Below are 18,320 nucleotides of genomic sequence, written 5' to 3' on the forward strand. Positions count from 1 at the left end.
GTTAATTTTTCATATGCAGTTGATTGACAGGAAGAGCTAATTGTATTCTTAAAGTAAAAAAAAAAAAAGTTTTGTATTGTTTAAGATTGATTAGGTCTTAATTTGTTTTGTAGGATACTGGTGTCACTAGTAGGGATCTCATTAGTCGAAGGATTAAAGAATACAACACAATGATGAGGTAGGTGAATTATATGCCACCAGGAGTTTTTGTACACTACTTAGTCTGATGTCTTCTTACTGAAGTTATGTATCTTGTAGTTCTTCAAGCAGCAAAACAGAGCCATCTCCTAAAACACCTCGCCAGAGCCTAAGTATCAGACAGACTCTGCTTGGAACTAAAGCAGAGCAGAGGACCCAAAGTCCACATTCTCCTAAGGATGAGTCTGAAAGGAAAGTTCTCACTAAAGGTCTGTATGTTTTGTGTATTTCTTCAGTTCCTTATGGCCTTAGGGTGAGGCCATTGAGGTGCCTTTCTCAGGTCTTTTGAACTCACCCATATACAGCTGCAAACCAGGTATTAACCAGTTTATTTTTTTCAAGCTACAACTAAAATAACTGATTTCTCTTAACTACTTCATTTAGATGTATCTTAGATATATAATTTAGGTCTTCTCAGATCCCTGAAGCTTTGTATTCCAGTCCTCTCCCATATATAGTGTTAACAGTAGTAAAATTGTAGGTATTAAGCTTCTTGCAATGGAAATTTTATCAAGCTTTGGAAATACTTTTGGCTGAAATTCATACTTTTGTCTCCAGCTGACTTGGATGTGACAAGGTAAATTTGTATTTGGAATATGCTGTTAAAAACCCAAAGTTTTCCACAGAAATGTTTTAGAAATAGAGAAATTCTTCTTTTTTTTTTTTTTTTGTTCTTAATCTTAAAATGCAGGATTGGAACTGTAGTATTTTTTCTAGAACAATATCATGTTTACTGAGCTGTAAAAAAAAAGCCTTTCTATGAGCTGACACTGCAGACTTAAATCTGTTATTGAACTCCATCAGGTGTTCTAAGATACTTCTTGTGTCTTTTTTCAGAATGTGTAAATGTATGGTATGTCTGAGCAGCCTGCTTATAAGGATATTGCTTACAAATCCAGGCAACTGGTTGAGCAATAACTTCTGATCAACCACTTTTGAACAATTCTGCCTTGGATTTAAGCTGTTAGGGAACTCTGGTTTACATTACCATTCCTTTGCTCCTAGTATGCTAGAGATCATGTAACAAAGCTTCAGATGCTAAGTAGATATCAAATCTGCTGCAAGAGTATTTCTAGAAGTACTTGAATAAGATGGAAGTACTATTGTATTTGCTATTGTAATTTGCTGTTGTATAGAAGAGAAACACAAACTGAACTTCTAATCTGATTTTTGGATCGATAATACTTTGAGTCGTGTTTGGAATTATTTAGGACTAAAATGGGGTAATTTTTGATAGGATGAGCAGATCTGCACAGGTGTAAGCATGGCTATATAATTTCATAGGTATTTTGTGAAACACTTTTGAATAGATACTTAATGTTGTTTTAATAAATACAGATTTTAAATTTTTTAAAGTGCAGTTTATGTACTTGTAGTCTTAGAATGATGGAATTCCATAGTAACATTCAGTACTCGCTTTTGTAAATTTGCAGTGTATGTTCAAATGTATGTTCTCAGTCCCAGAAGGGTTAAAGAAGGTATGTTTTAACAGACTAATGTTTAGTGAGTTATTGTGGATAGCAGGGTGAGTAAAAGAGGTAAAAATGTAGGAGGTGTCACTTGATTTTTGCAAATCTATTACCTGTATTAACAGGAGTTTTTGTGACTTAAATGCTCCTATTTTTCTTCTCTTTTTCCTTGTTTGCACTAATGCTAACAACAAAAAGATGAGACAAGCCCACCAAAAGACAAAGGGACATGGAGAAAAGGCATTCCAAGCATTATGAGGAAGACTTTTGAAAAGAAGCCATCTGCTGTAGGAACATTTGGTGTTAGACTGGATGACTGCCCTCCAGCTCATACCAACAAAGTACGGAAGGACAATTTTTTTTTTTATCCATTATTATTTAAAGAGACATTTAGTATTAATTAATTCAAAATGTATCTATAACTTTTCTTTTTCTTCAGTATATTCCGCTGATCGTTGATATATGCTGCAAACTAGTTGAAGAAAGGGGTCTTGAGTACACAGGTATTTACAGAGTTCCTGGAAACAATGCTGCTATCTCAAGTATGCAAGAAGAGCTCAACAAAGGAATGACTGACATTGATGTTCATGATGATGTAAGTCTTCGATCATGCTTGTTTCTAAGTTGAACTCCCAAAAACATCTGGCTGTGTTGTGATTATAGAAATATAAGGCATGTCTGTCCTTTTCTTCTAAATGTCTAGAAATGGCGAGACTTGAATGTGATAAGCAGTTTGCTGAAATCCTTCTTCAGAAAGCTTCCAGAACCTCTTTTTACCAATGGTAAGTTGTTTCTGTTACAATTTTGTCACAAGAATGACTCTTGAGCAGTAGTCTTGCATCTTACAGGTTATTCGAGAGAAAATCCAGTGGAATCACTTTAAGGCAATAAATGCCCTTGTTTTTCCTGACGAGCAGGGAATCGTGGCAATCATAGAGCTTAAAAATGAGAGCTGTAAGCAGAATGTCTCTGGTTAAAGAATTATGAATTAAGAAAGAAAAGAACAAAAAAAAATTTGCAATTTTACTGTTGCAATATTCTACGAAAAATTTTCCCTCCCACTGCCATCTTACTGTATTATATACAATATAAGGGGCTAATTTATCACTTCCAGTGATCTTATATATATATATATATATATATATATATATATATATAAAATAAAGTCATATATATATGATTGATTTCTGTTTTTTTTAAACAGACAAATATGCAGATTTCATAGATGCCAATAGAAAAGAAGATCCTGTTGAGCGACTGAAAACACTGAAGAGATTGGTAAGCTGAAATCAGGTGTGTTATAGGTGCACTATAAAGTAGGCATGAAATGTTTAATGTTCTGGATCACACCTGTTTGTTTCAGATTCATGATTTACCTGAACATCACTATGAGACTCTCAAGTTTCTTTCTGCACATCTGAAGACAGTGGCAGAGAACTCAGAAAAGAACAAGGTATCAGAAAAAAAGTATTATTGTTTGAATTTGTTTCTTTCATTAAGTACAGTTTTTATAAAGGATTAGTTTCAATTAAGGTTATAATTTATTGTGGGTAAAATTAAGACCTTTCATATGTTGAGAAGATTCATGGATTAGACTGAAGACTGCTGCAAAATATGCACCTACTTAATGCAAATAACGTTTGTTCAAACTGGTAGTAATTATTGTGGTAATAACTTCTTATATCCTTAATTTGTCCCAAGTCTGTAAATTTCATATCATCCCACCTAGACACCAGCACATGTGTGCCTGAGCAGGGTCCAGGTGAATATCTATGGTCAGAATGAACCTGCTGGCAGAGGCTGTTGCACCAGCTTTGCATGAAGCCTGGCTTCCTGGATGCTTGAGTAATATTTAAGACTAGGATTTGGTGTAATTGGATGTTTGAGTACCCCATAGATGCTGGTTTGACTGATTTTTAAGAAAGAAAATTCATGATGTAAAGGGTGGTAGTGGTCAATCTGTGGCCAATCTTAAGTCATTTAAAAGATCAGAAAATTACTCAGTTCAAGTAAATATGTTAGGTTTCAATATCACTTCTACAGGTAGTACCTTCTAGATAAATATGGTAGAGAAATATGTTTGTGTATATATAAAAGTATTTAATTATAACCTTTAGTGGAATTACACTGATGTTATAAGGAAATCATAGTGCAAGTAAACATTTTTCACTTTATGTGTGCTGTATAAATGTTTAAGTAATGTTAACATCATGGAATATATAAGGCTAGAGGAAAGTGTGATGTTAAAATTGCATGACTTGTTCAAGTCAAATAGAACATTAGGGGCTTGTGTCATGTTTGCAACTTCCTTTTGGTAAGCACAAGGACTTCACCTCCTATATATTATTGGTCTATTCCATGTCACTACAGTAAAATATAAGCCAGAAAAGTAAGCAAAAATAGAAGGTAAGTATTCTGCTTTTTTAGAATTATTTGTAAGAGATGTAACATTAAAAGTAAATTAAGTGGATGAATAATGTTGACATGATCCGATAACTCTGTCTTCCGAGTATGTGTTGGGTCTGTGGTGTTCATTGCTTCTGCCTCCTCCAAAGTAGTTGCAAACTGAGTGAGTTGTCAGTAGACATAATACAGTGTTTGATAACCAGCTTGATTATTTCATGTGTCACATAGATGTTTTCAGGGGAAAACAAAAAAGCAACAAACCAACAAAAAAAAAGCCCAAAACCCCAACAAGTAGGGAAGTACTACTGCCTTTTTACATATATTTTAAACAATTCTTAAAATAGTGTTTCTAAGCAAAAAAGCAGTGTTTATGGAAAAAGAAAAAAATCCTCCCCAAACTGTAAAGAATATATCTGTTTGTGCATTTTCTGTGCTCGTAGAGCTATTTACTTGCCAGTGGGTTAAGGCAGGATGACTTATGAGATGCAGAAATGTTGGATGCATTTATTGTGGGTGTGTATAGGAGGGTTTAAGTTTAGTGCAACATCCCAGCTGAGTCAGTAATGTGCTACCTTCTCAGATATAACAGTGTTAAATTGATGTACATATCCTTTATTACTGGGTTTTTTCATTATAAATGTATGTTATAAATGTATGATGTGGAAATATTTCGTTTCTTAGATGGAACCAAGAAACCTGGCAATAGTATTTGGTCCAACACTCGTGAGGACATCAGATGATAACATGACACACATGGTTACGCACATGCCAGACCAATATAAAATAGTAGAAACACTCATCCAAAAAGTAAGTGCATGCATTTCAATATTTAAGAAATAGGATTGTACACAGGTCAACAGCTTTTCTCTTACTGGGCCAGTTTGGATCTGGTATTTATCCTTCAAACTCTCCAGGATATCAGTTTTAATTATGTCCATGTTTGATTGTTCCACATTTGGCTTTTGTGTTTCCTGTGGGGTTTTCACCTTTTTTATTTTAAATTGTAGCATGACTGGTTTTTCACAGAAGATGATGCAGAAGAACCTCTTGTAAGTATTGTGTCCTAAATATTTGTGTTCTAATTATCTTAGTTTAGAATTTGCTTCTGCTGCCTCTAGAATGCCTGTATATTTCTTATTACATCACTGTATGGTTTGCGCTTCAGAAGCACCTTTTTAGCTCTCCAGTTCTTGCAGTAATGATTTAAAAAATAAAAAATGTCACGAATTTGTTTTAAAAGCATAAAGCAAAATGGAAAAATAAGAGCACATGAGGAGTGTCCTCAGGTGAATAATGCAATTTTCTATATGCTGTTGAATCGTAATGAACTAATTGTGAAACGATGATGAAGAGATCTTTGTTTATTAACTGTAGACAGCAGTTCAGGAGGAAAACACTGTAGAATCTCAGCCAGTGCCAAACATAGATCATTTACTCACCAACATTGGAAGAACGGGAGTATCCCCTGGAGACGTATCAGGTAACTCTTGCCTGGACAGTGTTTAGTCCATAGGCTAGAATAACCTTCTCTGTTAACCCACTGTAACTCTCTTCTTATTTTCTTTTACTAATAAACTGGTTTTCTCTTTTCCAAAAGATTGTAACAGTTCTTAAATACTTGAATTGTTGATAATCATGCATGATATAATTGGAGAACTTTGTTGTCAAACAGGAATATAATCATTAAAAGATGAGGCTTGCACATACTATTTTATTTATTCACAGTAACCCATGCATTCATCATCGTGAGGTGAAGCAGATATGGTGCTGTAAAGTGGTTTGTTGTGACGGCAGAAAGACTGAACTTCAGTGCTGTTCTAATACTGATCCTACCCAGCGTTAGGAATGCAAAACATTGAGTTATGTTTTCTTGTTAAGTGATGGACACTTTGAGTATGTTGCAGTATGTCTTACTAAAGCTGATTTCCTTCTGTTTATAAATGCCATCCTCTTTTGTGGCTAAGGACGAGCATTGCAGGCTCTTTTTTGGTGACTTTTTTCCCCTCTTCCTTCACTATACTATTGCACTAACCCAGCATGTTGTATCCCACAAATGTTATCCCTTCATCTCTAGCTCTTGTTTGAGTTTTCAAAGGGTTGTTCAGCACTTACTGAAACAATCACTTTATACTGATGTTGTAACAGGCGAAGTGGGAGGAGTCTATCACACGGTGATGTCATTAGTGGATTCTGTGATGTCACTGATGGACAGCTGGAACTGTAGGAAGAAGGAGGACTGTTGCCCACACTGTAGCTGCCTTGTCTGCAGAAATCCCCGTTTCTTGTAAATGGAAAAAAAAAAAAGTTGATCTGTGCTGTAAATTTTCTTTTAAGAGTATTTTTAAACAGATCAATGCTACTTTTTAAAGTTTTTCTGCTGTTTCTTGTTATCTCTGAAGCAGACCCTGAGGAGAAATAGCATGGTATGGTCTTACCAGTCTTTCTAGTCATAAAGCATTAGCCATGTGTCAAAAAGGGGTGTGGCAGGGGGCTCAGCTCTTTCTTCCTAGGGAGAAAGTCCCTAGAGGTGGAACACATGCAAGTTCATACTTTTTAGTCATTGTGCTAGCCCCTTACTACCCCCTTTATAATTGTATAATCTTGGGTTTTGCGAGACAGTAAAACTATGGTGTCCATTTTTCATTCCATAATAGCGCTTGTTACAGAAAAGGACAAAACTGGTAGCTGCTGAAATCCAGACGAATTAAAAATAAAATTTTACCTAAACGTAGTGAGAGGTGGAGAGATATGTATGATTGGGGTTTTACACACAAAATATGACTCGATTCCTTTAAAACGTCACAAAAAGAATACAACTCCATGAACCATGATTTGTACCTAGGGCAGCCAGCAGTACTAAGTCATTCAATTTTGCTCTGTGTGTCCTGAATCTCAGGACAGGACGCTGTGCCATCCTGAAAAGTTCTCTCAGCTGCGGTTTTGCAGGGGCTGTATACTTAAAACATGGAATTAAACATTAGTATTTCTGTTTTTTATTTAGAAGAACAGGGCTCCTTTGCCATTCCTATCATTGAGCTGGTTCTGCCTACAATTCACAGCATCCTTTCATGGCGGTGGCTTTCTGTGGTGCAGCTTGCATCTTTGTGAGCTCTGACTATTCACTCTGTTCTGGTTTTATTTGCTTCACATTTTGTTCTGTGCTTGTCTTTATCCATAAGTCCAGCATTGTCTGTAGCAACAATGAAAAAATTGCGCAGAACTAAGTAGAATTGTTTTGTTTTTTTTAATTTTTCCACAGATTCAGCTACTAGTGACTCAGCAAAATCTAAGGTAAATAATTTTGTGAAATGATGTTTCACACCTTCTAGTAACTGTTAGATATTTGCTTGCTTTATTAAAAGTATATGTGTAGGTATACTACAGAGCTGTAGAATTTTCTGTATAAGTGTTAATACTGTTTTCTCATCAAGTAATTTTGAAGTGTTACATTGGAAAAATGTCACTGGTTTGCAGTTAGCTGCATCTGCCAAAGTAGTTGTCTGCACGTATAGACAACTTGGTTCCAAAGCTTACCTACTTTTTACATCTAATTTAGTAGAGGTAAGTGTAAATAATACGCTCCCTGTCACTGTTGGAATACTATTTACCCCCAGGCAGTGTTTCCCTATTTTGCTGAGGGAAAAAAGTACATCTAGAATTCAGCTCAGAAGAGCTCTTCTTAAAGGAAGCCAAAGGTTGTGGCTAAAGGTTGCTATGCAAGATCCCCTCAGGCAGCGTTGCTGTGCTTGGAAGGACAGCCTAGTAGATGGGGGAATAAGGCTGGAGCATGGGCTACTGAACTAATTGTCCTCAGTGTAACACCAGAGTTACCTGACCTATGGGTGGATCTTTCAGTCATTCAGTTGCTAACCCTGGGTGACATGACAGCATGCAGCTGACCTCAGTCAGCCATCAGCACATGGCACAGGTTTTTCTGCTGGTGTGCATTCTAGGTGTATCACTGATTGCCCCCTTTTGAGCTGAGAACAGGAGTCACTGTGTTCTCCTGGCTTATAGTTGAGATGCCAGCACAGCAGTGGAACAGTAAGCAGGGAAGAAGGTGGCTAGGGGGTAATGTTGGTGTAGTTAAAAAGTATTTTTTAATTAATTTTATCAAATGGAATAATTGTACTTGTGCCATTTTTGCCTCTCTGCTGTTCTAAAGGCAGATCCCTTGAAAATCAGGAAGAAGTTTGTTTCTGTTAATTTCCTATACATGCATCTAAATTTAAGGGGTTGCTTTCATTGTATTGGTACTATTGAATCCACATGGCTTAATAACTCAGCCTGGAGGGTGGAAGATGAATTTTTTCAGGAGAAGTTGAGAAGTTAGGTGAGATACCTTGAAAGTCCCTTACTATTGGGACTGCACCTGTGAAGCTGCTCCTATTACGAACCTATCGTGAAAAGGTTGTCTTGCTCTAACAGATCTTACTTTGTTAGTCAATTAAAAACTAAATAGCTGTATACACAAACTGTTCTTCAAGTTAAAGGGATTCAGATGAAAAGTGGAATTCTCAGGATGAGAATTTACAACTTGGGCCATGTCATGTAGACTACAGAAAGCATGGAAATACTTTCTGAATAAAGGTAGATTTTCTGCTCTGAAGCTTGGGAAGTGTTTTTAAAAAGTTTTAGGCTAGTGAATGTTTCTTTGATTTCTAATCATGACTTTTTTTGTTGTTTTTTTTTTTTTTAAACAGGGTTCTTGGGGTTCTGGAAAGGATCAGTATAGCAAGGAACTGCTTGTGTCCTCCATTTTCGCAGCAGCTAGTCGCAAGCGGAAAAAAACAAAAGAGAAACCACAACCAAGCAGCTCAGAGGATGAGTTGGATAATGTGTTTTTCAAGAAGGAGCTTGCAGAACAATCTCGTGACACAACAAAAGAGGACATAGCTAAAGGGGAATATGAAAGAGAGAGAGACTTAGGGAGAAAACATAGGATGTTTGTCCTGAAGGAAAAAGAGAACAGCAGTAAAAAAGATGGGAATGTTGTAAAGGATGAAAAGAAGACATTGAAGAAAGAAAATATCCTGTCAGAGGAACCTTCACTGCCTTATCATGAGAAATGTACAAAGTCACCAAATCTCAGCTGTCTGCAAACCACACAGAAGAATAACCCTAAAATACCTATTTCACAATCTTCTTCCCAGGTTGAGGAGACAGTGTCTGACTCTGGCACTATGCTTAGCACTTCCTCCCAGGCTTCCCAGCACAGATACTCATGCAAAAAAGTAGCCAGCCCTGAAATTAAACACAGTGAGTTTTTAGCAGCTGATGTCAGTTCCATCACCTCAGACTATTCAACTACTTCATCTACTATGTATTTAACTGGTTTAGATGCCAGTATGCTGAGCCCTGAGGTGCAGTCGGTGACAGAAAGCAAGGGAGAAGATGCTGATGATGAAAGAAGCGAGCTGATCAGCGAAGGGCGTCCTATGGAGACAGACAGTGAAAGTGACTTCCCTGTCTTTGCCACCAGTGCTGCTGCTGAAAGGCTGCCCAAGGGGAAAGTTTCAGAAGTGGTAAAGACCAGTCGGAGGAACTCTGAAGAAAGTGAAGTAAGTTGTACTGAGGGAAGTTCAACACCAAAGTTAGAGAGTCGCAGGCTTTTTAGCTCACACAAACTTATTGAATGTGATACACTGTCCAGGAGAAAGTCTGCACGGCACAAAACAGACAGCGAGGGTTCAGGGGATGCAAAGAGTGAGAAGGACTTGCCTACTGTGACCAAAATGTTTGACATCATGAAAAAAGGAAGATCGACGAGCAGTTTAGCTACATCAGCCAGAAGTGAGGCTGACAAAGAACCTACCTGGAGGCTTAAAATTACAGATAGGTTAAAGCTGCGACTCAAATCGTCTGCAGATGACATGTTTGGAGTTGGGAATCAAAAAGCTAACTCTGCAGAGAGTGCAAAGAGAAAAAACATCAGGCGAAGGCATACCCTTGGAGGACAGAGGGATTTTGCAGAAATAAGTGTCCTGAATGCTTGGAAAGCTCAAGAGCCAAGTCAAAGTAGAGAGAGAGAAGCTGAGCTTTCGGCTGTGAACCGGCTGAAGCCCAAGTGCCCAGCACAGGACCTGTCCATCTCGGACTGGCTCGCACGAGAGCGTTTACGCACTAGCACAACTGACCTTAATACGGGTGAAACTGGAAAGCCCAGACCTGAGAACATGAGCTTAGCAGATGTATCGCAGGCAGAGCTGCCTTTATCTGAGGAGTTGCAGGCAGATGAAGGCAGTTCTTCCAGCAGCTTGACTTTAATTAACAGAACACCACCCTTGGGACCATTTCAGCCACCAGACCAGGTAAATGGTGAAAATTATCAGAATATGAACAAAAACAACTTCAGCCCAGCAGTTGATGCCCATCCTCATAAACTGTCTGGGACCCAAGTGGTTAGATCTCGATTCTACCAGTATCTTTGAAATGGGGAGATATGTCCACTACAGCAATTCATTAACTTACTGTTACACTTCCCAGTAACTGTGTGTATGTGTGTGTGTACATTATATATATATTTTCCTGTACTGTTGTTGTTATGCAGCCTCCATTTGGGCTGGTTTCATCAATATGCTCTGTGGAACGTCTTCACAGTGCATTACCACAGCCAGAAGAACACTAAAGTTAAAGTATATATATATTTTAAGAAAAACTATATTTGATGGCTGCATACAAATGTTGAACAAAGCATATGATGCAACATGCTGTGTAGTGTATACATGGTTTTTGGACTGAGAGTTGGCCTGGCATTAGTATGCAGAAAAATTGTTCTTTTGGTTTAGTCACTAACAAGTGCCTCATCATAAATTCATTTGGTTTGTTAGGGTGCCATATTGTTAAATTAGAGAAACTTACTACAAACAAATGAATGCATTTTACTGTTAACGAGTTCCATTACATTTTACAAAGGTTAACACAGGTGGCTACAGAGCTTCCATTCCTTAGGCATTCCAGTAAATATTGGAGTTTTATATTTCCAATTTTAATACAGATTTTGAGTTTTATGTGACTTGAATTTTTAATCTTTCTGTAAAATAAGTAACTTAAATGTACATATTACATGTGTATCTTTTCTTCAGATACCAGATTTGATATAAATGTTGTAACATAGGCGTGTAGATAGTGGATACTGGATGGAACTGGTTTCTTTTATTGAGAATATAATTCTGCATGAAGACCTAATGAATCCAAACCTGTATCATGCCTGTGTGCATACCCACTTAAACACTGGAAATAAAATTGTTTTGGTGATTCTTTGTGTGATGTAAATTCATTCTAATGAACAGTGTTAGACCTTCACATTTAATGAGTTGCAGTGGGCAACTGACCCCGGGGCTGCAGACCTTGCAGTAGCTCCTGGATGGAAGGTGCAAAGTCCTCTGCAAAGTCCTGTTCGGGGGCTGAGGACCAGGAGGTTAGCAGAGGAGAGAGGGTTAAATATTTTCATCTTGATACATTATCTGATGCTGAGGTATGTAGCGAATTGGTATATTTTTAGTTTCTTCCGTTTTCTGGCATTCCTACGTGAAAACAAAGCAGCTCTTTATCACTTTGGGTATTCCCAGGTCTTGAAATGTCACTTTCTTGACAGAGGATTAAACCTGCATTGATGGTAAATAAGCAAGGAGCAGTGTGAACAACAAAAGAAAAATTTACTTCTACCGATGTTCTGATGTGTCACTGAGAAGGAATTACAGTAACTAAGATGTGTAGGCTGACAGAGTTGCAAGCAGACTTTGTTTCTTTCTGAAGTGACTTTAACACTTCTGTGGCTTCATGTACTGTAGTTTTGATCCTTGTGAGAAATTATAAAAATCAGCTGTCAAGCTTCAGAAATGACAGTTGAGGATCTCAGTGAAAGTTCTCAATGCACAACTGTGTGCATGTGGTACCAGTTCACATTCTTATGGTTTCCTTCTCAACTAAAATGTCTTTCCCCTGGGAGGGGTGAGGGAGGCAGCGCTGTGGCAGCGTTTGCGTGGGCAGTGCAGGGAGAATGGGAATGTTTTGTGAAACACAAGGTAATTGATGATAGTTTTGGTTTAGTCCTAATAGTAAAGTGTATTTGAACATGAGAATTCAAAATGTACTGTTGTGATGTGTCTGTTAATACAATTCATTAGCAAATACCTATCAGCTCTTACTGGAGGCAGATTTTGTCCTATCATTGGCCTCAGAATCTTTATTTAGAGTCTGTGCTGAGCATCCACAGTGAGCCACAGGGGGCTTTTCAGTGAAGCAGCATAGTTAGGTATGTAAGAGGTCTTGGGGGGCTGCATCTTAGTCTGATCAATAGCTGTTTTGATGGCTCAAGTTGATTTTCATTTTGTTGTGTTTACAGATAATTACTTTAACTCCTGAGTCTAGATATAGGGCTGCCAACTCTTACGCAATGAAACTTTTATCGTGATGGCTGGAGCAGAGCACAAGGTTTGAAAAATTTTAAAACTTAGGAACAAAAAACAGGAATTGCATTGGCTGACAACACTACAGGTATAAATTTAAGCCGTTGGCAGCCTCCATGGCATCTGCTGCAGCTGCACTGACTGGAAGCTGCAGAACAGTTGCAGAGCTTGGATGAAAGTAAGGGATATCCATGGGAGTGTTAGAAAAGGATTATAGAAGTTCAGACTGCCCTTGTTCTGCCCTCTTTCCATGGAAATCCAGTCTTGGAGAAGATAGCCTGGGAAGCTGAGGGAGAGGGAGGATGCAGGGAGCAGTCTGTCAGGTGCCTCAGGGAAAAGTGATGGCTGAGCTCCACCTGTGGAAAGATAATGTGGCAGCATATCCAAGGCTTAGAAAACACTGATTTTTCCTCTTTGAAGACTGCTACAATTCAGCATCACCTTAAATTCAAGCCAGAGTTGGCAGTTGAGATGAGACATTTTTGGGAGCCATTGCTATGACCTGATCTTAACAGCAGCTGTTTCAGACCCTTACTTCTGGGTGTTAACTCTTCCCATCCTCCTCTGGAAGAGAAAGGTGACATTCTGATTGACACAGGAAGGGAAGTGAATGCAATGACCTGCCCTGAGGTGAACGCTGCCAGTATTTTCTCTGGAAGCAGGATTCAGCAGAGTGAGCAGCTCCATGGGGTTGCAGAGGAGCTGAGGTGGGCACAGGGACCTCTGGGGATCACCCAGTCCTGCCCTGCTCAGGCAGGTGCAGCCACAGGAGGTTGCTCAGGCCTGGGGCTGGTTGGGTTTTGAGTATCTCCAAGGTTGGAGACTCCACCACCTCCATAGGCATCTGTACCAGTGTTTGATCATGTGTATGGTAGAAAGGGGCTTTTAAAAAAATGTGTAAGCAGAATTTCTTGTATTTCAGTTTGTGCCTATTTTTTTCAACTGACTTGGAAAATACTTTTGATCTGAGGATTGCTTGGAGCTGTGTAGCTGCAAATCATTAAGGACAGCCTGAGATCTGATGGGGAGGTAACAAAGGATGAACTGGTGGTAGTATAGTATTTGGATTTCTTTAATGGTTCCAAACAGCAGTTCCTGTTCCAGCAAAGATCAGTGGTTTAGTGTAAAATCCTTTTTTTCTTTTTTTTCAGGGGGCAGGGAATCTGGTGGCAGTCACACAGCACCTTCCAGCTTTTTAAGCCTCTCTGAAGGGTTTGTTACAGACCCCATTGGTATCACTCCCAGCACTGATAATGTGGAGTTAAGATACTGTCCAGACTGCTTATAATTCCTTTCACACTGCTGCGAAGCTGAAGGACAATCCTTTGCTGAGTTGCATGTAAGGGTCTTTTCCTGTCTGCAGCAATCTAAGGAGAACCTCTCTCCACTTGTCCTGGGGGAAAGTGTGAAATGTGGCCTCATCTGCTATAAAAAGCTGTGTTCATGTTTTTAAAGCCAGGTCATTACATTGTCACCATTTAGATAGTAATCAAGTAATTAATGGTGCCAGCTTGCAGAGAGAAGGGTACAGTTTGATGCCTGGCTGGGAAGGCGAATGACTTCAAACAGCACCGCTGTGGAAGTGTTGCATGTACCTGAGGCTCAGTCAGGAGGCTGTAAAATCTGCCTTGATCAGCTGTTAATGAACCAATGAGATTCTTAAGCATACAGGAAGAGCTGCCTCTTGGTGGGAGTCACAGATTTTGGCCAGGAATGTTTCTAGGCAGAAATGTCTCTCCTCGTTCCTGCCCTATGCATCCCTTTCTACTCTGCATTCCCACTGCCCAGAGCAGGGGTCAGGTCCTGAGTTGCCTCATCGCTGCTGCAGTCCCCAGCAGTACAGTCAGCTGGCACCAGGATGGTGCTGACTCTGCTGTGAAGTCCTGGGCTGGCTCAGACTACAACGGGCAGCAGGAAGGTCTTGCTCCCCTGCCAACCTCTCCCACCTCAAATGGGAGCTGTGAGAGCTTCAGTTCTGATTTTTTTGGAGCAGTGAGGTCTCATCATGTCTGAACCAGTAGGATTAATGCAAAATAAGCTTGATGGCTGCCCAAGAAGATACTTGTGTTGCAAGAGCAACTGCTAGCAGGTCTTGTACTCTGCTGGGTTTGTTTTTCTGAAGAGCCCCCGTTATCTTTAAACTGCTCAAGAACTGGTGAGAGATTGATCTGGCATTGCATGTGCTGGACAGCAAGGAGGATGGGCTGCATTTTTGCAGGGTCCCTTTTTGAACACCGTGGGGAGCACAGGCAGCATCACCATGCCTGGGAGCTGCTCCCGTAGCACTAAGCCCCCTCCTGCAGTGGTGGCTGCACAGTGGCTTTCATCCCTCACTGGTTGCAGTCATCTCCACTAACACTGCCTCTTCATAACTGGTTTGCTGTGAGAAATGTGGCTTTTTAATCACTGGCACATGGTGTTTCCTTCCATGCTTAATGGATTTACTTACAGACTTACTCATTTTTTAAACACTGATCAGCTTTCAAAACTCCAAGGCTGTGGTTGGTTTCCTGGTGGATGCTGCACCCCAGCACTGAGGGTGGGATGCAGAAGGGCACAGAAGGTGGGTGCTGGCAGATGTGCACATTGCAGTGTAGCTGAGGCTGCGTGTGGATGTTGTGTTCACTCCCCGATGGCAATTTCCACCACCACAAGCTGTGATTCCCTGTCAGGCACAGCACTGCTTCCTGCCCACTGTGCACCCGGGGGCTTGGCAGTGATCCTGGGTTATTTACCACTACTGTCAGCATCACAATTGAAACAGAGCTGGAGAGTTTGCTGCTGTACCCCTCACCCAAAATGTCTGTGGGAAGCAGCAGCTGGAGCAGTGCCAGAGCCACTACCCATGGGTACCTACAGCAGGGCAGCAAAGGGCCATGGCCATGGTCTGCTGTTGGGGACCCTGCCTGCCTGTACCAGGGCTTGTGGAGGATGGGTCTCAGAGAATTTCAGAGGATCAGGTATAAGCAAGTTACTGTTTTTCAGTAAGCACGGTCTCCCTGAGGGGTGTCAGACCAACAAAATAGAACCAAACCAATAGAACCAACCAATAGAACAAAACCTATTATGGCCATCACTGAATTTGAACTGGTGTTGCATACCATGGTGGAGAAGCATGGTACTCAGCCTCTGGTGCTCTCTGTGTTTACTGCCTGTTGCGTGGGGATGTGCAATATCCCTTCCTGGTGGCAAGATAGGGCACTGGATCAGACTTGTTCCCTTCAGAGCAGAGTAACCTGCTCAGCACTTTAGAAAGTAGAAGACACCTTGGGAAGTTTGTGGTCCAGGTTGTGCAGTGTGACAGAAGTTTTTGAGAGGTTGTTCTCACCTAAATCAGGCACTCCCAGAGCAGGCCTCAGAGCCACTGCTTTGCTGTGCTGGCAGGAAGGGAACAGGTTTCACTCTGGCTTGTCAGTGTGAGTGCTCTGACTCAGGCTTCTCTTTGCCTTTGAGCCACCCAGCCTGGCCCGGGCTGGACTCACATCTGATGCATCTGACCCTGTTCTGCACATCCCTGGGGCCTTGACTGCTGGGCCAGGGGAAGGGCTGGAACAGAGCATCACCCTGCTGGAACCAGAACCAGACTGAGTCAGCTTGTGAGGTGTGACGGAACCTTTATATCCTTTAGTTACTCCTGCAAAGGATTCGTCATCTGAGGGCTCAGCCTTGAAATGACACTTCTAAGAACCTGTTTCACAAGGAGTAATAAAACAATAAACAGTGGAACACTGTTTTTAAAAAAAAAACAAACACTTTTTTTTTTTTTTTCCCACCACTTTTCTAAGCTGGAGTTCCATCAATTAGCTTCTGTTCAGGTGAATTTGAAAGATCCCCTTTTAAAATCAATACTTATTTATGGCTTTAATGTGGGGAAAATAAAGTCAGGTTTTCTCTTGGTGTTCTAATGCTTTCTGGCAAACAGCTTAACAGCTCATTGAGACAATTATAAAAGTTAAAAGTGACAAAATACAAATACATAAGCATGCAGCCCTTTATTTTTTGTAAAGATCTTTGCTTATCATAGTTCTGTATATTACATTATTGTGTTATACAAATAAATTTATTTACAAAACCATGAGCTATGTGAGCTTCTTACTTTTTTTCCCATTTGGCTGATATCCATCTTTTTCAACCCTTCCCCATATATATTTTAAAGCATGCATAAAAATTAACTTTGGTGTGGTAAAACTACTCTATGTGCCCAGCCACATACAGCATTTATTAATTTATATATATTTATAGGTATGTACAAAAGTTTGCCAGTATACAGAACAGTACAGAAGTGTACATTTTAAAATCCACAAGGCAATACTTTAATAGGTTACCAGGTCTCAGTAAAATAAAACTGAAGGAAAAGGGGTGGATTTAGCTAAGAAAAAAAAAGTAATCGGCAACTACCTACATGTGTAAAACTATTTATTTTTTTTTCCTTGGCTTGGCAAATTCTTAAATATAATCTGAATGGCAGTGCAATCAGTTGAGTTGCCTCATACACACTAAGACCAGTCTTGTTGTTTCTTGTGTAGAGGTTTACTGTCCAGCATACTACTTTCAAATGTACATTACAATAGTATCAAAATGTTTTGGCAAAAAGATCTCGAGAAAGGAACCATGACATTTGTTGACAAAAATAGAAATCTGTAACAAACCTAAATAACACCAAAATAAAAGAAAAATATTTTAGTTTGTTTTACAGTTGTGTACAATCACACTTTAGTATATCTCTGTTCACTTCTAGTCCCCATAATGAAAAATAGCTTTATACAAAACAACTTACTAAATTTTTAACCATACATTTCCCCATGCTCAGTACACCTCTGTGCACACGCACTCACGTTCACTCACACACCTGCACACTTTTTTGTAAGAGGTGCTGCCTGTAAGAAGGAAACGCTCTTTCATCATCGCAACAGCAACGGTTTTACAAAAAAGCTTCACTCTAATCTAGTGTAGTAATTCAGTATTTAGCACGTGATTAGTATTAAGCCTCCAGCAATACAGCAAAATGGTTACGTTCCCTGGTTAAAATATTGGCTGCGGATTCTTTGCAAATGAACAAAAAAAGCCGTGGTGAAGTTGGGCGCGTGCGGTGCGTGGCCTTTAGGACGGCTCCTTGGCCGCGGAGGGGGCGGACTTGCCGGCATTTCCGTTCTGTGCCTTGTAGCTGGTGAAGCAAGGTGTGTGGATTGTCCTGATGCTCTTCACACCTTGGTTCAGTGAAGTGGGGGAGGTAGAGGAGGGGGGGGAGGTAGAGGAGGAAGGAGGGGGTGGCCGGCCATTTTGAGTCTGTAGCGAGAAGGAGAGATGGTGACCTTTCCCTGGGTAAGTGGGGCTCTGGAACTTGGAGGAGCCATTAGAGACAGAGGGGATGAGGGAGGTAGAGTAAGTTATGCGACCTGTCTGAGGACCGAGAAGGTTAGAGGAAGGAATGGAGGATTTAGTAGGGGGATTAGAGCTGTCACCACTAGAAGCAGGTGCTGAGCTGCTTTTCCCAGAAGTGGGAGAAAAGGATGGGATCTTAGAAGCAGGTAGGGTAGGGGAAGTAGCCTTATAGTCCCCACCAGCTTTCTTAGCACTTCCATTAGCCTGCAAATAAAGATGGCAGGAGACAGTTTGTCAGAAAGCCAGTAACATGATAAACCAACAGGACCTGGGAAACCAGCCCTACAGAGAATAAGGATTAACAGTTCGAGGCCTGAGCTAGGTCTTGCAGCTGTGAACTGGACCTGGTAGAAAACCCAAAGTGCCCAACAAAGAGTGCATAGAGAGAGAGAAAACCAACAAATCTTCTATAAGAAGGCGCAATCTATGGGTTATAGACCAGTCGCTACGTTGG

At 40.2% G+C, this 18,320-nt stretch overlaps 2 protein-coding genes across 32 annotated transcripts in view; one reads left to right on the forward strand and one right to left on the reverse strand.

Moving 5' to 3' along the window:
* ARHGAP21 (Rho GTPase activating protein 21) overlaps positions 1–11,330 on the forward strand; it is a 107,217-nt gene extending 95,887 nt beyond the window's left edge. For all 6 annotated transcript variants that reach the window (XM_071735010.1, XM_071735013.1, XM_071735011.1 and 3 more), the window contains 12 exons: positions 114–178; positions 259–407; positions 1,866–2,008; positions 2,107–2,262; positions 2,371–2,449; positions 2,872–2,945; positions 3,031–3,120; positions 4,755–4,880; positions 5,081–5,122; positions 5,448–5,553; positions 7,333–7,364; positions 8,777–11,330. In XM_071735010.1, the coding sequence (XP_071591111.1) occupies positions 114–178; positions 259–407; positions 1,866–2,008; positions 2,107–2,262; positions 2,371–2,449; positions 2,872–2,945; positions 3,031–3,120; positions 4,755–4,880; positions 5,081–5,122; positions 5,448–5,553; positions 7,333–7,364; positions 8,777–10,504 (2,790 nt within the window). In that variant the 3' untranslated portion in view covers positions 10,505–11,330. The remainder of the gene's footprint in view (positions 1–113; positions 179–258; positions 408–1,865; positions 2,009–2,106; positions 2,263–2,370; positions 2,450–2,871; positions 2,946–3,030; positions 3,121–4,754; positions 4,881–5,080; positions 5,123–5,447; positions 5,554–7,332; positions 7,365–8,776) is intronic.
* The window catches only part of KIAA1217 (KIAA1217 ortholog), a 199,660-nt gene continuing 186,759 nt past the window's right edge, over positions 5,420–18,320 (reverse strand). For 21 of the 26 annotated variants that reach the window (XM_071735025.1, XM_071735041.1, XM_071735016.1 and 18 more), the window contains one exon: positions 16,462–18,070. In XM_071735025.1, the coding sequence (XP_071591126.1) occupies positions 17,585–18,070 (486 nt within the window). In that variant the 3' untranslated portion in view covers positions 16,462–17,584. Of the gene's footprint in view, positions 6,355–16,461; positions 18,071–18,320 lie in introns of those variants that run through there. The other 5 variants (XM_071735024.1, XR_011724152.1, XM_071735022.1 and 2 more) reach the window with 5 other exon arrangements.

The sequence above is a fragment of the Heliangelus exortis genome, chromosome 2 (genome assembly GCF_036169615.1).
Source record: "Heliangelus exortis chromosome 2, bHelExo1.hap1, whole genome shotgun sequence".
NCBI classification, from domain to species: Eukaryota; Metazoa; Chordata; class Aves; order Apodiformes; family Trochilidae; genus Heliangelus; species Heliangelus exortis.